At 45.2% G+C, this 21,763-nt stretch overlaps 1 protein-coding gene across 1 annotated transcript in view; it reads right to left on the bottom strand.

Moving 5' to 3' along the window:
* Nucleotides 1-13,579: 13,579 nt before the first annotated feature.
* The window catches only part of TPD52 (tumor protein D52), a 98,055-nt gene continuing 89,871 nt past the window's right edge, over nt 13,580-21,763 (bottom strand). The window contains exon 7 of the mRNA XM_072329159.1: nt 13,580-13,863. Within this exon, the coding sequence (XP_072185260.1) occupies nt 13,710-13,863 (154 nt within the window). The 3' untranslated portion in view covers nt 13,580-13,709. The remainder of the gene's footprint in view (nt 13,864-21,763) is intronic.

Here is a 21,763-nt window from a genome sequence, read left to right as displayed (position 1 = left end):
CCATCAGACTTGAGAACGGAGGTGCACAATCAAGAACAGATGCTGGAGGCTGATAGCATTCCCCTCACCTTTGTATACAAGGAAGCTGATAGCTCTTCTCTCTGCTCTTCCAACATCAGTCAGCACCTTGGGGCAGGTGAAGGTGAGCATCTTCCAAATGCCTCCATCACACACACAAAAAAGATTGCTCTGGTGTCCTGTGTCATTCTCATCTGAAATTTACACAAACGCTATTTAGATATTCATCATAGAGTCATAGAATGGCTTGGATTGCAGAGGACCTCAAAGATCATTTGGTTTCAACCCTCCTGCTATGTGCAGGGTCGCCAACCACCAGCCCAGGCTGCCCAGAGCCACATCCAGCCTGGCCTTGAATGCCTCCAGGGATGGGGCATCCACAGCCTCCTTGGGCAACCTGTTCCAGTGCGTCACCACCCTCTGTGTGAAAAACTTCCTCCAAAGAGAAGGAATCCCCATGCATCATCCATCCATCTTCACGCAGCCTAGTATGGCATACAACAGCTGCTAGTGCAGCAAGTGTTTCAGGGAAAAAAAGGGTGTGGGGAAGAGGGAATTTTCCATTATATAATTTTTCTCTTACTTAGCTATTAATATCACTAGATAATACTTATCCCTGTAATCTAGAACAAGGGTTTACTTCTTAGGATGTAAAAGCCCATCTCTATCAGATTGGAACACACATGCCTCAGTTAGTTTGTATCTTGAGTTACTGCAAAAAGAAGAAAAAATATGTGACCATTGCATCAGAACAAGGAAAAGATCTAAGCGTGTCCAACCAAAACAATGACCTGATGCAAGACTCAAGTCTATCAGGTAATGCTCAAGGGAATGTTTTAAATAAGGAAGAAAGAGTGGAAGTAAAAAAAAAAAAAAAATAATAATAATAAAAAAAATAATCATTGTATTATTATTCAGTAATGTTCCTCTACCAGCATTAGCAGCTTATCTTGCCATCGAAGCACTTTGAGATAACAGGCTCAGTTTTATGTTGAGTACAGGCTGTACCAAGTCACTAAAACCCCACTATTGTTAAAGATTATGTAAAATGGTCAATCAAAGTGTCACTCCTTCCTGCCCAGCCCCCGGGCTGTTATGTTGCACAGTTTCTTATAAAAGCTGAGCACAAAAAGGGAATGCTGGAAGCGAGGTGCTGGAGTGTAGAAAATGGCACGATACAGAGCTGGTGGGTATGAGCTACTTTTCAGAGCTTGTCCTTCATGGCTGACTAAGGGAAGGGAGCAAAATATCCCATTTAATCTTGTTCAATGATTTGCCCCTGTAGGCACCTGGGCACTTGCAGAGCTACTGAGGGCCTCCCTGATCCCTGGACCATCCAGTAGCTTCCAGCACTGCACAGGAGCAGAGGCAAAGCTGGAGTGGGCTTGCACCATGTGCTTCCATGCAGCTCCTCTAGACCACAGAAGTCACACAGACCCCAAGGAGCACCAAGCCTTTAGGGATGACATCCTTCCCCAGCAAAGCAATTACCTCAGCCAGGGAAATACCAGGAGACCCCAGCATGGCTCCGATGGAGGAAAAAATTGTTCTCCCAGTGCCAGACCCTTGGTGTGTTGTCCAGGCAGACATGATGCCATATTCAGTATGTTGCCATCTTTAGATTTTTGCTTTAAAAAGTACACATTCTCCTTAACAAGCCAGTAAAAGCAAACAACTTTCAGGCATGCCTCTGCCCCTAGGTGAGACACAAGTAGGCACCTACCAGGATGCAGCGCTCCTGGAGTGGCTGCAGCTCACTGATGGGGTTGGATGGATGCTGAGGACTGAGCAGTTAGCCAGCTGCTGCTGATGCACACACACATTGGAAGTGGGCTGGACACCTCATCTGAGAGCAGACCTCCGTTTGGGGTCAATGGCTGCAACAAGAACAGCTGTACCGAGTCAGGCTGGCATCTGTAGAGGCTCTGAGCTTGCCCCTTGCTGGCTGCCCCTGCTCTTGTTCTAGACTAACCAATCCCTATGACACAACAATGCTACAGACCTCTGACACACCCGCCCCTGACCTCTTTTTCTCAGCACCAGGACGGCACAAACTGCTGCACCTCATTCTGCTCACGTGCCTGTGAAAACCGAGTGGGCAGGAGGGCTACATACATATGTGCAGGGTTTGCATAAGCTTTTCACATGCATTTCCTTAACGCTTGCACATTTCAAGACAGAGAAACAGAATTACAGAATCACAGGACCGGTAGGACCACCCAGTCCAACCATGGACCCATCCCCATCATGCCCACATGTCCCTCAGTGCCACATCCTCATGTTTCTCAAACACCTTCAGAGCAGTGACTTCACCACCTTCTTGGGCAGCCTGTTCCAGCGCATCACCACTCTTTCTGAGAGGAAATTTTTCCTAATATTCAACCTGAACCTGCTCTGGTGCAATTTAAGGCCATCGATGCAAACAAACACAGTGGAAAGGGCCAAGTAATGTGCCTTCCTCCCAGCAGAAAGCTTCTCAAAAGTTTTCATCTAGATTCAACCATGTATTCCAAGTATGTGGATAGGCAGGGAAGGGAGATGATAGGAAAGAACATTTGTGCTACTTGCAATTTGTGCTGGAGAGTAAATAAGAGAAGGAGCAAGGAAAATGATTCCCGCTTCTCAGATGTCCAAGAGCTGTCCAAGTCTAAATACCATTTGGAGCTACAGGAGTAGAAAATGTCCAGCACATCTTGTTTTCCTCTGATACACATGGGGTGCTGGCAGTATAGATGTAAAGGAAACGTGTGTAACGTTGCACCAGTATACATGTTCCCTTCCGTGCAGCACGCAAGCACACACAGGCATAGCTGTATCATGTGTTAGCAAGTAACAGAGAAGTTTAGCAAACATACCTGAAATAGCTCACATACTTGGAGATGCCAAAGAGGCTCATTGCAGCATTTCCAGAGGGTTGTTTTTTACTTTTCCTCAGCCATTCAAAGGGCAGGTGCTCATTTTAGTTTGCAGTCTGCAATAGCCACCACCGAGTAGAATATGACTTTAAAAGCCATCATGTCTGTCACTGCATCCAACGCCAGCCACCCTACTCTGCAGAGCTCCCCTTTGTGCCCAGCTCTGGTGAGGAGCTTCCCTCAGCCCCAACTTGTTTCCTCCTCTTTCTTCCTTTCCTCCTCCTCCTCCCAAAAACTATTTGTTGGGCAGAAAAATCTGAAGGTTTTACAGAGGGAACCTGAGCAATTGTGCAGGATGACCCAGCCAAGGGTAGGGACGTTCAACTGCAAATGACAAAAAAAAGAAAAAGGAATCATAGAATGGTTTGGGTTGGAAAGGACCTTTGAGATTAATTAACTCCAACCCCCTGCTATAGGCAGGGACACTTCTCACTAGAGCAGGTTGCTCAAAGCCCCACCCAGTCTGACCTTGAATGCTTCCAGCAAGGGGGCATCCACAACCTCGCTGGGCAACCTGTTCCAGTTTGGCTGCGTTGCTAAGCCTCCTGGCAAAGAAATCTGTGAGATGAGGCGTGAGGCAATAAGAGGTGTGGACAACTTCTCTGTAGTTGCTTAAACCTGGATCAAAGAGAGATGCTGGCATTGCAGACAGTGGGAGACCCCAGAGGACAGCCAGCCTTGGTGGCCTTCAACCCTGCAGCAAGCCCTGTGCTGGGGAACTCCTTTCTCCACAAACACGTGGTGCCTGCAAAACCCCTCCTGCTCCAATGACCCCAGGAGTGTGGCCTCTGCTGGGTTTTTTTGGGGGAAACAGCATATGGGAGTCACTCTGTTCAGTCTTGCAGTTCAATTAAATAACAAAATAACGCCCTATCCCCCACACAAGGCACAGGGGAGAGGAACAGCCTCTGGTAGCTGCCTAATCACTCACAGAGTGACAACCCCACTCCTGTCAGCACAAACCAGCAATTACAATTAATGGGCTGTGGCAATCAGACTCCGGCACTAGCGGAGACGGCCGGTCCCACCATTTGCATGCAGTAAATTATTCAGGCTGTCAGCTGCTCGGGCGGCATCGGTCTGAGCCACCGCTACCGGTTAACCGGTGCTGCGGTTAAACGCCCGCCACATGGCTCTTTTGAGGAGCGTCCATCCGGTCTGGTACCACTACTAATCAGCCCCGTGCTGATCACAGCTGTGCCACCTGCATGAAGGGACAGTGCCCTCTGTGCTCACAGCTCATCTGTGCCATCCTTTGAGCAAAAAGACCCTGGAAAACCTGCAAAGCCCACTAGCATCTCATAAAGGTAATATTCATAGAATCATAGAATGGCCTGGGTTGAAAAGGACCACAATGATCATGTAGCTTCAACCCCTCTGCTATGTGCAGGGTTGCCAACCACCAGACCAGGCTGCCCAGAGCCACATCCAGCCTGGCCTTGAATGCCTCCAGAGATGGGGCATCCACAACCTCCTTGGGCAAAGAAGATGTGCACTTGAGAGGGAGGGAAAGCTGGATGCTGGTGAGTAAACCCAAAGTCTTGCTGCACGTGGTCACTCCTACATTCACATGTGGTCGTGGACAGATGCTTCACCACAGGAAAATGCACATCTGGATCAGAAATTGAAGTGCCCCTATACTAACAATATAGCATCACATTGTAGACTCAGGGTTTGTCAACTAAATCAGAACTTCAAAGAGCCAAATGCAGGGCTCCACAAGGATTTTCATATAGTTCTGTGTCTTTCTGCAGAGTGCAGAGGGATGTGAATAAATACCTGGGACAGCTTCATGTCCCCTTGGTCTTGTGACAAGTGGAGGTCACTGCCCAGGGCCATGGGGAAGGCTGATCTCATGAGCACCAGCTCTGTCCCAACCCATTCATGCCCCTCAGCAGCAGCTGCTGCCTCACACTGCACCTTGCTACAGAGACAATGAGGCAGCAATGCTTATACTCACCAACCCAACAGCTCCTCAGGCTGCAGCAGGCATAAATAAATATCAATCCTGAAGAATATTTGAAGATTCAAAGGGCACCAGAAGCTCCTGAGAGGGGAAAATGCAACAGGTCCCCCATCTGCACATCTGCAATAGCTGTATTTTAATGTAGCCACCTGCACAGAAAAAACAGTTATTTCGGAATAGCCCCTGAGGATGAGGATGAAGAAGAGGGAGCAGAAAGAGAACTGTGAACTCTCCCAAGCTAAGATATTGTGTTTCAGGAGCGCAGCACAATGAGCAGTAAATGCAAGGAAGAAAGAAGAGAGCAATCGCACACATTCACCCAGTTCTTCATTCCTATTTCCCTAGGAGGAGAGGGGAGAGTCATGGTTCTGACACAAGCAAAAATAGGCAGCGTGTTTTCCGGGTCTCAGTGACCAAGCTGTTTCTTCACTAGCACCTCAGTGTGGACAACTGCAGCAAAGCCCATTCATTTTCATTCAAGTCAGACTTGCTTTACACTGAAGTCAACGTGTGTTCATTGGTACACAGCCTGAGGGTGAATATATTTCGTGTCAGGATCTTGAAATGGTTCACGGCTGTCCCATGTGGCTCAGTATGGCCCTCCAAGCAACACGATGGACTGCAGTACGGGCAGCTTTCTTGTGAGCGCTTGGGGCTTTCAGACATGATGGGTTTTGGTAGAAAGGAAAAATCTGACTTAGAAATACAAGTAGCGACACGTATATAAAACAGTGACAAACAAAGCTCAATCCTCAGACATGGAGAGATTGACCTGAAAAATGAGGAGAAATAAAAGGGGAATGGCAAATTGGAATAACCTGTAGAAGCGTAAGAGTGCAAACTGGTACAAAAGTCATGATAACGAACAGCAAAACTCAAGTTTAAGGGCAGTTTGTCATTTTGCTTCAGGGTTACCTGCCTCTGAACACACAGGCAGATCAAGGTGTCTGTGTCAGTCCAATCTCCTCAGCACTGAGATCACACCTACTTGAAAACGTCTGGGTATATCCCATTCGGGCTGCCTGTATTTAGGACAAGCAATTAAGAGAGTGTGATTGTCAGCAGGTCAAGCTATTTCACATCTACAAAGACTTCAGATCCATTCAACTGCTCAAATGCATGCACTGAATAGACCCATCGTGACCAAAGGGCCATGTAGCAGCATGGAAATTCAGACAGCAGTATGGGTTTTCACACATCAGAGCCATATTTTTATCCTCATTGAGGCCCAAAGTACTTATGCATATATACACCAGCAGTAAAACAACAGAGTGATCCTTTATGACAGTATGACCATAATCCAACCTGACAAATGCAATTGTCAGCATCCCTTAAAGTAAATTATAACTATGCCCCCTTGGCTAAATCCCGAGCCTTTTCAAACAACAAAACAAACTGCTCTCTCCCAAGAATTGTGTTCTCTGCATTGTGTTTTCTGACATGCTTTCCCACCACCAACCTTTCATCCTGTTGAACTAATTTCCATTGTGAGCCACGGAAGGCAGGGAGGATAACGCCTTTCATTGGCGGCTGAAGCGTGGGGCTGCCCTGAGGACAAGCAGTAGAGAGAGCACATCTTTGCTGGGCCCAGCAATGAAGTCCTGTCTCAAGGAGACCAAATGGAATCATTTGTATGTACAACTATGCGTTTCAGTGCATAACATGCAATGGCAGCTGGGGCTAACCACTGGGAAAGGTGCTCCCCAGCTGCCCCTCTGCAGAGCTCATCAGCAGAGCATCACGGTGCTTATGTGTATCTCCTTCCAGCCTGGTGTCCCACTGCTAACAGCAAATGAGACATCAGAATAAGGAATAACCGGCCCTCTGAGAGGAGGGACTCAACTAAGCCCTGGATCTTACCATGCTGGAAGGAGACACAGTGAGGTGCTGCCAAAGGCACTGCTGTGGCACTGCCAGCTGCACACTTTGTCTGTGTAAATGGGAGAATTATACACTATTTACATCCTATCATCTGCATCCAATAACCATGCATGGTTGTACTATATACTGTACACTATATATCTGGGTTACACAGGAAACCATGCTCTTGTCCCATTCACTTTAGTGCACCTCAAACCCAATCTTGCTGCAGGAAGATCACACGGCCTTTCAAATCCACTTTAAGAAAGTAGGATTATAATGGAACTTCTTTCTCCTGAACCCTTTGCTCTGCACTTTGCATGTAGGCCTGGCTTTGCCCTTAGCTGGGGTGGGAGGGCAGCGATGATCTCAGGGACATGTGCATGCCTTATCACAGGGACACTTCTCATGCCTCTCATACTACATGCACAGTGCAATGCTGCACCTGCAGGGAGGGGGAACGAAGTGTGAGCTGAGCAGAAGGTTTATTTCCTCTGTTTTCATTTTGTTATCTATATTTTCTTTGCCATCAAGTTTTGGGTTTATAAACTCCAACCTCTGCTTCGTTTATGATTTGTGGGTCAGTTACAGAAATGTGCAGAGCTCTACTGACATGACTGTAACTTGCAGAAAACTGAGTCTTATGGCCTTGCCAGAGCCTGAGCCAAGGCTGCTTGGGCTATCATATCTCAGATGAGCAGGATAGTTCAAAGGAAAATCAGCCTAGGAATTGGTGGTGTCAATTCATTTGGCGAACCCTTCTTTTTATGTCAGAGACTGATCTCTACCCCTGCCTCCAAATGATGATATCAGGGGGAGGCAAAGACTTAGAGTCCTGCTCACACTTATTCTGTCCTCCATCAAAAGAAGGGCTGAACCTGCCAAGTCCTGAGCTCTGGGCTGCACCGTGCCCCTATGCCTGATGGCCTCACCCACCATCATCTTAGATATAACCCTTACCTGCTCATGTGCTTCGCATGTGAGCTTTCAGCAGCAGGATTACAATTCAGAAGACTAACAGGTTTATCAAGTCATGCACAAGTCCCTGCTGTAAACATCTGCCACTTTGACTGCTGCAAGTAGCACAGCGAGAGGGCTCAACAGCACGCCCAGCCCTGAGCACAGCCTGCTTCTGGCGTACATGGCAGGAGCTACAAGTACATCCTTCTGGGTGTCTCCTTGTGTCCTCACTCAATAGCACACAGAGGCAAAGAAAGAATCCACTTAAAGTCCTTCTCCTTATCCCAAGATAATCAGAGTCATGGTGTGTTCAACTGCTGCCACCAACCCTTTGGAGATCTGAGAAGACAGCATCCCGGCACTGAATTGAAGATCTACAGCACTTTGCTATGTGACCTAAACAGAGCTTGAGAAGGAGACCTCAAAGATGCAGGCTTCAGCTGGGTGGAAGCAGTTAAGCCCAAGGTTTAACACAGCTTGGGAGGACTCAGACCACCAGCCCTGTCACAGAAGCATAGAATTGCAGAATGGCTTGAGTTGGAAGGGACCTCAACCCCCTGCCACAGGCAGGGAGGGCTGCCAGCAGCTAGGTCAAGTCCTAGATCAGGTTACAGATCAGGTTGCCCAAAGCCCCATCCAGCCTGGCTTTAAGCACCTCCAGGGACAGGACACCCATAGCCTCTCTGGGCAGCCTGTGCCAGCACCTCACCACTCTCTCTGTAAAGAACTTCCCCCTTTCCCACAGGAGCCACCTCAGGTCTCCTCGTGTGACCTGGTATCAGCAATGCCTGACACAAGAGGCAGTGTGGGAGCGCCTACAGCTGCAGGGCAGCTTCTCCTGGCTGCTGCTTCCAGAGCAGCCAAGCAGGAAGGAAGCAGGCAGGGCATGGAGCTCTGAGACAAGTTTGTAACACATGTAAGCAGCAGCACGCAGCTTGCCAGGTGCAGTCAAAGGAGCATCAGTGCCAGGAAAGCAATGGAGGCTTGCATGAGTGCAGGAGTGGTCATGCATGCGATGCCCAATGATGCACCTTCACAAGCAGAAATCAAGGATCTAGACAGAATGGAAGATTCAAGCTTTTTTCTTTGTTTCCCTTTATTTTTTAATAAAGATTTCCATTCAGCTTTTGTAAGCGGCTAAAGCCATTTATAATAAAACTTAGGGGAAAAAAAAGAAAAAAAAAAAGGCTCTGGGAAGTTATTGGTGTGAACTTTCAGGGCTCTAAATTAAGGCCGGCCCAATTTTCCAATTAGGCAGCTTGATAGGCAAGATGACAAGCGCCGAGCAGCAGGGCAGGCTCTGAACTGCGTTTTTATGGCCATTTCTCATGAGTACAGCAGCCTTTCTATACCCAACAGCTGAGGAGTGCACTTTCCCATGCCGTCAGGGGTGACGAGGTTACGACTTCAGCATTGTGCCGCTTGTTTTTCACACAAGAACCCAGCGCGCCGCCGCTCGCTTGAAAGAGGCCAGCGGCCATGAAAGAGGGGCTCCCGGCCTCCCCGGCCTCCCGCGCCCGCCGCTCCAGCTAGCTTTAACCCGCCGCTTTGCTGGGTGACCGGCGGGGCTAATTGGGAACAGGGACCTTTTTCAGAGCCGTTTAGGCTGTGAATGAAGCTCCAGCTCCCCGGAGGTGCGGCACACAGAGGGCCGCGGCCCGAGGCGCAAAGGGCGGGGAAGGAGGGCTCGGGGCCGCGCTGCTCTTTCACAGCTCCCACTCTTGCCTTCTGGCTGCTCGCCTGGCCGAGGAAACCTCCAACCCTCGCCGTGCCCCACGATGGGCCCTAAGGCAGCACGGCCCTGCCTGGCTGTCCCTGAACACCAGGGTGGACGCAGCAGAGGGGCCTGTCATGACAAAGTGAAGTCACAAAGAATCATGGAATGGCCTGGGTTGGAAAGGACCACAGTGGTCGTGTAGTTTCCACCCCCTGCTAAGTGCACATTACAGCACATGGGAGTCCAAATCTGAGGAAATCAGTTTGGCTGAAGGTGTTCTCAGCTAGCAGGTATATGTAACAGGACTAAACCCGGAGGAACAGTAACTGTAGTCACCTTAGTGGTCCTTTGCTGGACTCTCTCTCTCCAGCACATCCATGGTTCTCTTGGGGAGCCCAGAACTGGACACTGCACTCCAGGCTCATCAGTGCTGAGGAAGTGGAAAGATCATCTCCCTCAACCTGCTTTCAGTACTTGGCCTAATGCAGCCCAAGGGTGACATCAGCCTTCTCAGCAACCAAAGGGCACACTGCTGGCTCATATTCAATGTGGCATCCACTAGAGCCCCGAGGTGTTTTTCCATAAAGGCATTTTCCAGCCAGTTGGCCTACAGCATGTATAGAAGCACAGGTTCTTCTTTCGGGCCCTTTCTGAAGACAGGAGTGACACTTTCTCTCCTCCAGTGCTCAGGAACTTCCTCAGGTTGCCACAGTTGCTCAGAGATGTTCCACACAATGTCCATGTCCACATACTCATCTGCAAGGTAGGTTAGGCTGCATTCTGACCTCTATTCTCTCATGTCCCTGGTTGTAAGTTTTGGTGATTGGCACATTAGATTTTGGCCTTCAACTTCAGTTAGTACTAAATCTTATTTGTATTCAGTTTAGTCATTATGAAGATGACTGCTCCTCTGCCTGGTAATGAAAGTCTTAGGGCCTTCAGTTCTATTTTCTATGCTTCTGTATGGGGACCTTGAAACAACACAAGTTCCTGCATGAGCCATGTATTAAACCGTGCCCAAGGCTGAGAAGAAAAGCAAAGATGCCAACTTCAAGCTGAAGATGGCTCGAATCCACTTGCCCATAGGAAAGCAGCTCTCAGCTGCATGTCTCACCCGTGTGTAGCAAACGGGCTGAAATACCACCAAATGGCCCATTTCCTTATCAGAGCTGCACCACGGTGCACGAGCCTGTTTCATTCTGATCGAACAGGACACAAGCCAGGAGGAAACAGGAACACTTGGGAGTATTTAAGGACTTACTGATGTTAGGCTAATGCAGCCAAGGCAGGGATAATATTTGTTTTGGGTTATGGCCAGATGACAATGGAATGGTCTCAACTGGGTAGTCTAGACCCTTCATAAGTGATAAACACTTCCCAGAATGCATAATTTACTAAAAGGCACGTGTGGAGTGCATGCTCGCACCCAGCAGAAATGCTCTCTGGATAGAGCACAGACTGGAATGCTTTCCTAGCATAATATGATAATGATGCCAGAGAAAAGGTTGAGCAATGATTTGTCTCAGTTACAAATGGGACACTGATAAGAAGTGGAAGGAGCCCCAGCTTTACAGAATGCCTCAAAGACAAGTATTCTTTTCTTCAGAAACAAGCTCATTGGCAAAGCTTTGGTGGGAAGATACTAATTTGCTCTTGGTAGCAGGCCTGATTTTTTCAGCATTTCCCTTTTTCCTCATCTCATCACCTTAAGGCCTCATATATGAAAGGGCAGACAGGCCTGGGGGATTTACCAGGTCCTGCCATAGCACATCAGTCATCGAAAGAGCATTTCACTGTTTTCATTTTTTCTTCCAAACCTAAGCCGTAAGAAAGCGATTCTGATTTCCAAGTGCATATAAGGTGCTTTGATGGTCATTTCCTAAAATAAGAGGAAACAAAAATCAGGAAAAAATTACTACATGTCCTTCCAAACGACACAGTATGCTCATAAATACATCTGTAAGAGCACTGCAAGTGTTCAGGTGTTGTACTGTGGAATAAGAAGTGGATAGAGGGAAGTTCATGGGAGCTTCATTTGCTGGCCTAGAAAGTGACCCCGTGGCAGAAGGTGTGGGAACATCTGGAGCTGCATACCAGTGAAGCTTGGTACCTGCTGCAGCTGCTTGCTGCTGAACCACACCGCACAGCAATGCCCGTATGAATGTAGGGCACGGGGTGGGGGTGGGACATGGCAGCTGAGGAGGCATTTTAGCCGTTATCTTTCAACACCCATCTGATGGCTGATACAGAGTAAGTCAGAAGTAAAGATGTAAAAGAAACACAAAATGCTCTGTAGAGAAATTCCTGGTTTTGGCAGCCCTATGAACATAGTCACAGACCTTTACTTAAGCTGGCCTAAGACTTCTCAGCAGAATGATGTGCTTCTACTTACAACTAAGTGCATGTCCGTATGTCCCAGTGTCTCAGTACACTGAATCAGCAGCATTTACTGGGTTCATGCTGATGACATGCTTCGTATAGCTGAGTATTCTAAGCAGTGCTGGGTGCTGAGCACGATGTCATAGTGCCTGGTGGGACTGCTCTTACCCTTCCTTTCAGTTGGTAGAAATGAGTATTCTCAAGTATGAAATAATGGCCTCCAAATAAAACTGATACATGCAAGAGGTCTATGCAAAGGCATTCAGGAATCCAGAATATGTAGATAAGGAGACACGACTGTGCATTGTTCTGTGGGTATGGCTTGTATGTATGCTTGTGTGCATTCAGAAGCAAAATGTTCATGTTCAGACTCCCCTCCGTAGGTTCACTGAGATGAGCGAGCACATTAATGCAACAGATGCAGCTCATACTGCTTGCTCCCTCTTGCTCCAAGTAAGGAGCCCTGCTTATTGCAGAAATACAGCTTCAGTTTGCAGAACTATAGAAATGACCTGTGAAAACAAATCCGTTCCCTTCAGAACTATCACGCATTTTCTGTGTGATCCCTCACAGTAATTTGAGCAAATAAATACCTTATATTACAGCATTCTTCATGACAGATCATGCATGAGAAGCGCTTTAAGACTCTCTGTAGCCGGCACTTAAAACTCTTTTCTCATTACAAATAGGCACAGGTAGGAACGGAGTTTTGTTTCTTCTGTAAAGTCTTTCTTTTAGGTAGAGGAATAAGGAAGAATCAAACTACGTGGCAACAAGGGCTGTGGAACTAGATAGAAAAAGCTTTGCTTTCCCCTTTCCTTTCATATGCTATCAAATGAGAGAAGAAAATAAGACAGTCTTTAAAGAAAATTACAATGCTCTAAACAGATGACAGCCTTGGACCGCAACAACACTTGTAGAGCTTGGGAGGCAAAGCTGGCCACCAGGCCAGCTACAATTTAACTGAATGACTCCCAGCTTCTGCTTTCTGATGCCATCTTGTCCAAGTTTCCCTCAGATCTGGACAATGAAAGAGATACCCGAGCTGCAGCAGCCTGCAGTTGGTTCTCTGCTTTCCACCTTGTTTGGGGGCTCCTTCTCTTTCCTGATGTGACTGAAATATCACTCAGTAGTGAAGCTGTGAAACCAACCTGCCCTCAGCACATCTGCTGGGATCTATACACATCTATACAGACTGAAAATGACTGTGCACAATTCAGACCCAAATACACCAGAAATCAAAAATGGTCTTTGGTATCAGAAACAGTATGGTTCTTTGTGCATTCAAATACTGATTGTATTTATCTTAACTATCCTTGCAGAGATCTAAGGCATTTGGCCCACTATGTTGAAATGCGGTTTGGCCTTTTTTTTCTTAAATTTACATTAGCAACCAGAGAAAATTTACTAACACGCCTTGGAAACGAGAAAACAAATTAAAGCAATGAATAACCTCTATTCCTTAATGCAAATGCAGATAAAATAGCGATGTAATATAACAGAGACAAAGACTAATATCTGCAGTAAATATCCTGCATTGTAACGTGGAACTGAGGAACCCTTAATGCTGTTCTGCATGAAGCACCAGGAAGGAGCACAGCAACAGGAAGCACAGTGCCTCAGATAACATCCGTTCGGGATGGGAAGACTAACGTTCAGCTAATATTACCTGAAGAAGTTTAGTTCATCTTCTGCATTTAAATGCAAAGGCAAATAGCTAGAAAGGTGAGTGAATAAAAAATGAGCAAGAATCGGGTACAATGCGCTCACTGTCGTTTATTGATCTCACTATTTACAGAACCAACCAGAAAGAAACTTTTTGTTTCTCTCCCAAGGGAACATTCCATTTGTATAATTTGTTCTACAGCACAAGGTATGTTTATTTACACGAAATTTACTCTTTTTGCTTTGTTTGCTTGCCTTCCACCAGCCCTAAAAGCACCGCGTCAGCTTCCAACAAAGTCGTATCGGTTGTTGCGCCCAGGAACCGAGATGTGAGTTCAAGATCCAGCAGTCTCAGGCGCACTCGGGATCCTCTCTGATACTTGCTGCAAATAAAAGGGGAGAAGAGGAAAAAGGTAAGTTTTGTTAAGCAATGGTCTTGCATCTCCTTACAGCTGCTCTCCTGCCTGCAGACTGAAGTAGCATCCCCATAACAAACATGTTCTGATGGAAGTTAAGTCTGAACCATAATGCATCAGCGCTAAAAGAGTGAACTTCTGGTGTAAAGATAAACTAAACGCTGAGTTTCTCAAAGACGTCAGTGTTCAGTTTCATGTCTCTTTTACTTTCATGCATACAGTCTTCTTCAGGCCTTACCTGCCACCCACCCCTCCCCTGACGCAGCTCCACGCCATTCCCTCGGGCCCTGCCGCTGTCACACAGAGCAGAGCTCAGCGCTGCCCCTTCACTCCACTCAACACACTTGAAATACCACATACGTTCTTAAAAAAAACACCATAAAATTGAAGACATTTATTTGCCCAAAATCTGAGTAAGAACTGCTGTGGTGAAGAGTATGGCACAGCTGCCGGAGCCAGAGAACATTTTATGATGGGTACCATCAACTCTATCCCTTTGTCAATTCACATTTCAAAAGAGAACAGTTTCACAAGTGATGGTAGTAACCCATGAAAGCTGACATGCGACATTCAAGAATAATAATACAAAGGCAAAACAAAATGCAAAGACAATGTGTAAGACCTCTAAGGATGGAAAGTATCTGACAGGATTTAATTGGCTCACTTAAAAGAGAATGTTTCCCAAAAGAAAGTCAGGATGTTTTGAGATAAGGTAAAGAAAGAGGGAAGATCCTCACTACTTCCTGCAGCCAGCGTCTGAAGAGCCTTAAATGAAGATACGTGCTGGCCAGTGATTTTTACTGTTTGGGAAAATGGGCGAAATCTGTAGAAAATTCTGTAGTATTAATCCAGACTTTACCTTCTTCAGCAGCTGCTGGCGAGCTGGGATGCCTTAGCATCCAACCATCAAGTTACCCTCAGCCCTGATACTATCTTTGGCATAGATAACCACACTTTTCTGCATTTATCGATGTGTGTGAGCACTGGATGAAGCCTGACAGAAGGCAAACAGCCTAGAAATGAAGGGAACTGCATACAGAGTAGAGCCATACAAGATTCACTGAAAAGTAGACGGACGGTACATGAAATTATTCAAGCTTGAGTGACACTACGTTCAGAGCCACCAACTACAGCATGCTGTGCTGTTTTTGGAAGATGAAGGATACGTTTCCAACCTACTGAAACTTAATACTAGAAAGTAGTGGGCTTGTGACAAATGTTAGAGACCAATAATCCCTCTGCCTTTTGCTTTCTCCCTTCCGCAGGAAAAGCAGCTCACCAACAGTGTAAAGTAAACGCAGTTGTGGAAACTGCTTGGAGTCCAATACTTTTCTACGTAATATGAACGGAATGAGGCTTAGAATGGAATTGGGCATCCTCACTCTATTTGGCAGTGCATAGCCAAGAAGATACCGAGTTACATATCTCTAACTGGCATACAAAATGTTATTTCCATCATTCAGCAGCTCTTTTTGCTCTGTTAGCTAGCCTGTAGGAGTGTTTCACAGAATAGATGGGATTATTTTATTCTTATCAAAACTTTAAAAGTGCTATTCAGAATCAGGAAAGCCAATGAGGGAAAGCTGGGCAGAAACCGTATTTCTCGGACCTCATAAATAAATTAGATTTAATAAAACATATTAAGCACGACACCCCCATTTTAGCATTACGAAAACTTTGTTGTACGGTTCATACAGGGCTCTCCTCAAGTTTTCAGACATGACTTTTGCATATATTTGTAAGGAAAATCCAAGCAACTCTATTTCTGTAAAGAACACAACCATCCAGATAACTTCAATCACGCTAAACTCATCTATTAAAGAACATTTCCCAGTCACAACACATCTGATTACAGAGATCCTGAAGAACATCACTTTAAGAAGCTGACACAACTGCCAATTTGTGTGAATATAAACATTTAGGTTTATGACAGATGTCCCCTGGAGCTAAAGCACTTTAGAATAAACAAGAAGTTGTAGAAAGAATAGAAAGAGCAATACAACCTGCAGTGGTGGTCTATCCACCACATTTAGGACAAGATGAAATGATAGGCTGCTCTATGCATAGCAATCATGTTTTATCCACAAAGGTATTTATCCTTAGAACAGATAAAACTAGGCTACATTTAAAGCCGATGCTTTAAGCAGGACCCTGAAACAAAGCAGGCATTTCATTGCTTTCAGAAAGTGTCCTAGTAGTCACAGAACACCAATGTAAAAGGAAAGAAGCTGTCTACTCCATGCCGCAAGAGGACTTGCTTTATTTTTGAGTAACAATGCTGGTATTCAAGACCATCCCATCTCCTGACCATCGGCAGGAACCATTAACCATCACCCAACGCCCACGTGAGGAGTTTGTCAAGGATACACACGTTTTTCCTCATCTCCAGGCGAAAGTATTAAACTCACTTTGAAGCAAAAAAAGAAAGTTAGATATTGTCATGGTTTTGCAATGTTGTAGTTTTGCTATCAGTATTCCACATCATACCATCATGTTAAGCATAGATAATTTTGACGAATCTGCTGCTCACAAAAGAAGACTGAATGTCCTAGGGAACACCACGGTCAGTCATATGACACGGACTCTATATAATCTCACTTCAGTGCTGGACTCGCGCTCTTGAACCTTGCCAGCCAGGGGGAGCGTTCCAGCCATTTCGCCTAGAGTTACAGTAGGCCTCTCAGTTTCGGGACTCACTCTCTCTTATTTTACTTGATTCGTTAGCCTTAATTCCAATTATATTGCATTATATTGTGTTATTCTGTATTCTGATATAGTATTTAGTAAATAAGTGTGCCTCCTTAGATCGTTGCCGCTGTATTTATTTCCTTTTCCCTGTTTTTCTTTTCCTTCTGGGCCAGCGGCCTGCGGGCCGACTGCCCCCCTGTCATGGGTGCAGGTAGATTTCAGGGTAACCTGTGACAGATATATACACACAAGGTATGGTAATAGCTAAAAAATTCTTCTGCAAGTAGAGTCCAATCCTTCCTTTCTTCTTTATGACTTTTTTATACAACAGCCATCAGAAGAGAATGACAGAACTGAATTCATGGAGATAAAGCACATGGGACAGATATTTCATTCGGACTCCTCTATCCCACAGCTCTTCTACGCATAACACGCATCCTCATGAGAAAGGATTTATTTTCTCTGCTTCCTCCTAAGTGGCACTATCCCAGAGCACAGCTGTTCTCTGAATCCCCTTGCTATCAATTACATTTTATCAACATCCAAACCACCTACGAGAAGCTTCTTTTCACAAACAATAGCCCAATTTTCCTGCACAGACATACTCCAAAATATCAACAGACACTGAGAGCTTAAAGCCAACCTATTCTTTTCCACTAATAATCCTTTCCTCACGAGAGCTATCATCTTTAACACTCTGAGCTGTGGCAGGAGGTACTCCAGCTAGCACTCAGCCTAAGGTAGAACTCACCAAGCCATGATCCCAACACACACCGGCACTGGTAGTGATGCAGGCACCCATTTGAAGCACTCACCAGAAACCTTCACCTGAAATTAAGCCATGGATCAAAGAGTTCCAAAAAGCTTCCTGTAGTTTGAACAAGTACTCACAGGCTTCTCTCCATCTGTTCTGGAGTGGGCAAAATGTTGGGAATAAAAGCACACCTCTCCTCAAATGTCCATTTATGGAGTATGACTTCAAATGGAGATAACTCACATAATTGTTTCAGTGCTTTTTCTTTAGACTGTCATGGAGCAGCAGAAAAATCCTCTTTGAACAGTAAGTCCTCGCAACCACACGTCACTGACGTATTAAATACGTAGGAGCGCTGAGAAGACTCACAGTGGAGCTTTGATAGCGCTGCTTACACTCCTTACAGACACTTTTAAAGCAAATTTAAGAATCAACAATTATGTTCTTTTATTCCATTAAAAGTAGCGCGTGGTTTTCTCTGACAGTTCAGAAGTAGCACAGTGTGTGCTTTCAAACCCAAGCAATATGGCAGCTTCCTTCTGACTAACTACACCTCTCTTATGGCCACCTGGTCCTTACCCTAATCCTTTCCCCTTTCCGCTGAAGCTTTACATCTCTTAACGTCTTAATAAATTAAAGGAAACATCCCCCGAGCCCCAGAACTCTTCAGTCAAGACTTTCAGCTTATAATACTCACAAAGTAAATCATTTTAATATGTCCCTTTAAAACGTATTTATAAACTACAATGACAAGAAGAAGTAAAAAGATGTATCTTTACACAATGAAAATGAAGGGGAAGGGTATGGCACGGCATATTTCTGCTCTTGTTAACTTTCAAGAAGGCCGGGGAGGGAAATGTTATTTTTCAATATCAAAGACATTTCAGGCTACAGCAAAGGAGTTAACTTAGAAAGCAACGAGCATATGAAAATAAGGAGACTGCAACCAAAAAATAGTGTTTGATCATAATTATACCATTTGCTACCAGGAAAACGGGAGAGCAGCTTTGCAGGTATGCAATTTCACATGCTGAGGAAGCATCCTCCTTCCTAAACAGCACCAAGAATTTTATTCAAACACTAAATTACAGGTGCAAACATTAAAGCGTTTTGCTAAACAATCCGATATTTAATATTGCGTGTGATCTCAAATTAGCAAGCAGTCCTTTTTCCATTATAACCGCTCAAGTTATTAGTTTGAAGTTCAAAGCAACAAGCGTTTCATCCTGGAGAAAGGTGCTTCAAAAAGAATAGAGTTACAGAAATGGCTGAGTCCCACCGGGTCTTCCCTACTACTGCTCATCTCAAGAACTCACTCAGATATCTCCTGTTCTGTGTCATGAAAATACAGGGCTGTGATTCTGAAAGGCAAACGGGGGATTTTAGCTCACACACCTTCTATTTTACTGCTGTTTTTCAATTTTCACTGCTTTCTTTTGGAACGGTAAGTGGTGAAATTCAAAGCTAAACGAAATATCCAGGGTGCGCTACAACCATCCTCACCCACCATCCATTCTGCCACAGCAGCCATCCCACTCCTATGAGGCTGCCTATCTGAAGGGAAGAGGAAAACAGCTGTTAAACCTGGTCTGACACTCCTATGCTGAGGGCGTGATGTAGAGAATTTGATTTGTGTTTGTTTTGAACATTTCCCCATACATTCTAGCTTTCCAAAAATGAAATCAAAGGAATCCGTGGATTGCCCTCCTTGCAAAATGTCTTGTAAAATGCACCTCATATCACATCAGAGATGAATGCTATAACCTTTTCTCTAAGGCAAGTGAGATAACTTGACAAAAGAAGCTTGCAGAAGGTGGCTGCTGTCATCTGAGAATGTGTATCAGGTACAGTTATGGTTTCACGCAATAATTTATGCCAGTTACTCTGTCAGTCTATAACATATAACATATCTTTAACTTGAGGGGAAACATCACTCCAAAGGAATAGAATTAAAGAAATCCAAGTCTCTCACTCGGATCGTTACATTTTTTCTCCTGTTTAAACTATGTAATGAACTATTTAAAAAACCCTGAATCATAAGTTATAAAATGCTAAAAAATAAAGATAATTATATGCTTTGGTGTAATGAATATATTCATTTAGACTGCAACATATTAAAAAGCATTGCTCTTCATGCTTACAGGCCCCAGAAGTTCAGCAAACAGCTTAGAAGATGACAGGAAAAGGCACGCACAAAACAGATCCCCATGTAGCGTGCTCTAGCAGACACTCTTCTGTCCATCTTTCTGCAACTGAGCCCTGTCACAGTTTCCGTCCCTTTCCTCCCCCATGCTGAGGCCTCCTCTTAGGCAAATACTCTTCATGTTCTAAGTCTTCAGCCTTCCAAATCGTAACCAGTTTCCACAGTTCTGTTTTTTGTGTTCCTCTTAATATATGCAGTCTTGATCTCTCTCTCTTCCTATACTCACTATTTCCCTAATCGCATCTTCATCAGTTCCCTGTCTCCCCAGGATCTCTGACCAGGTGTTCCCATTTTTCTTCTGTCCTGGGAAGAACTGTGAGACATTTTCTCTGGTCCTCTCTTACTTTGCATCCTCCTCTTCTTCTTACAACGCTTCTCAGTTTTCTCAGCCAATTCCAGTCCCATTGCACCAGCAATCCTGACAGGTCTCTCGTAAGGGATTAAAAACAGCAGGTTTTGATGAACCAGACGCTGTTTTTTCAGAATTCAAATCAGATTCTTTTTCCCCCTTCCAGGTAATGACACAAGCTATGGGAGCAACAGCACTGCATTAAAAACTCGCTCTACCTTGGTGCTCAACCCTCAAGGTTTGTACAGCTTGGAGAAGCTGACACACAGGAAAAAAACATCGGCAAGCCAGGATAATTCTCGTACTGTCAGCAGGTTTTTGCGGACATATCTATCAACCCTGCTCCCATCTGAGCTGATAGTACTTCCCACACCCTTTCTTTGCCTTCAAAATCCATTGTTGCTATAAACCAGGTCTACTTTCTCTTGGGAGCAGCTTGATGCAGAAGATGGGTAAGGAAGCTAGAATGGCTTACTGGTGGCAGAGCGCTCACATATCCACACAGATAGAAAATGGAGTTGCTGAACAGCTGAAAGAGATACCTGAACCTCTAGTCGCATGTAGAGGTGAAAAAGAGGCTAAAGGGAAGTTTGGGCACTAATGATTTTGGGGCCTCTATGACGGGAAAATACTCAGAGAAATCTCAGAGGTGAGATTGGTGCCTAGAGGAGGCGCACATAGAGGGACACAGCTTTGGAGAATGAGAGTGATGTCTTTGGGGAATACTGGGTTAGTAAGGATTGCTGTGCCTGAGAGAAAGCAAAGACAAATGGATGGAGCTACCAGTTGGTTCTCCTTAATCAAGCAACTGTGGCCACATGCTGAGGACTGTTCTTTGCCAAAGGACTGCTGAAAAATACCAGCCTCTTCCCTCAACCTCCCTATTCCCATGTCTTGCCCAGCTCCTTTTTTGGCTGCTGGGATCAACATAATAGCATCACCCATAACAACTACCCTCCGGCTTGCTCAGTCACTTTTAGCACTCATTTATGGCAAGAGGCAAGTCACACTTACACAACAGTTGGTCTGTAAGATGCAGACTGCACAGACATACACAAGTCACTCAGAGAAGCAGGAACAGAGCTATGAATATCTGACAGTATTAACGTCATGGTAAGAGTCTGAGAAAACTGACAGTAGGAAAATGGGATCGTGCGGAGAGAAAGTACTGCTCTAACAACAGGCTGTAAGCCTCACAGTTCTCTCTGCACACAAATTATCCTGAAGCATCACGGAGTGTGCGGATCTTGAATGCGTACCTGCATTTAAATACAGGAGAACACTACCCATATTTGAAACACGCCAAGTAACACTTCTTAAAGTTTCCATTACTTGTCAGTGTCCCTTTAATCCGAATGTCTCAAGAACAATCTCGGCTACTTATATTATGAATAAACAATACAAATACAGAACCGATTTCCTGATGAAAAAGAGGTCACGATGCTCCTGTAAAAGGGACATTTTCAGATTCCGTCAGGAACATTTCTTTGCATGCTAACACTTGCATTATTCATTCAAATGGCTTTCACAGTTAATAAAAGCCTATTCAGGGACAACATGAAAATCTTACTGGGGAGTGGCACCTTATAAATACGAATGCTTTGACACTGACAGTTTGATTTTCAAGAAGTGGCAAGGAAGAGCGCGAAGCACGGGGTAAAAATGCTTCCAAAAAGGCAGCAGAATGCTGTGCAGCTGTGTCTGAGATAACGCGGTATTTGATGGTTTCTCTTTCTGCTACAAATAACTGCCATTAACCAAAAAAAAAGAGATGTATTTCACAAAGCACGTGAAACAGAACAGGCAAACATAAAAACAGCTGTAAAGAGCGCTGTGCCCAAGCAGGAGTAGGATGATGTTGGCATCAGTGAGC

The sequence above is a fragment of the Excalfactoria chinensis genome, chromosome 2, assembly GCF_039878825.1.
Source record: "Excalfactoria chinensis isolate bCotChi1 chromosome 2, bCotChi1.hap2, whole genome shotgun sequence".
Taxonomy (NCBI): Eukaryota; Metazoa; Chordata; class Aves; order Galliformes; family Phasianidae; genus Excalfactoria; species Excalfactoria chinensis.
This window is presented reverse-complemented; position numbering and strand designations above follow the sequence as displayed.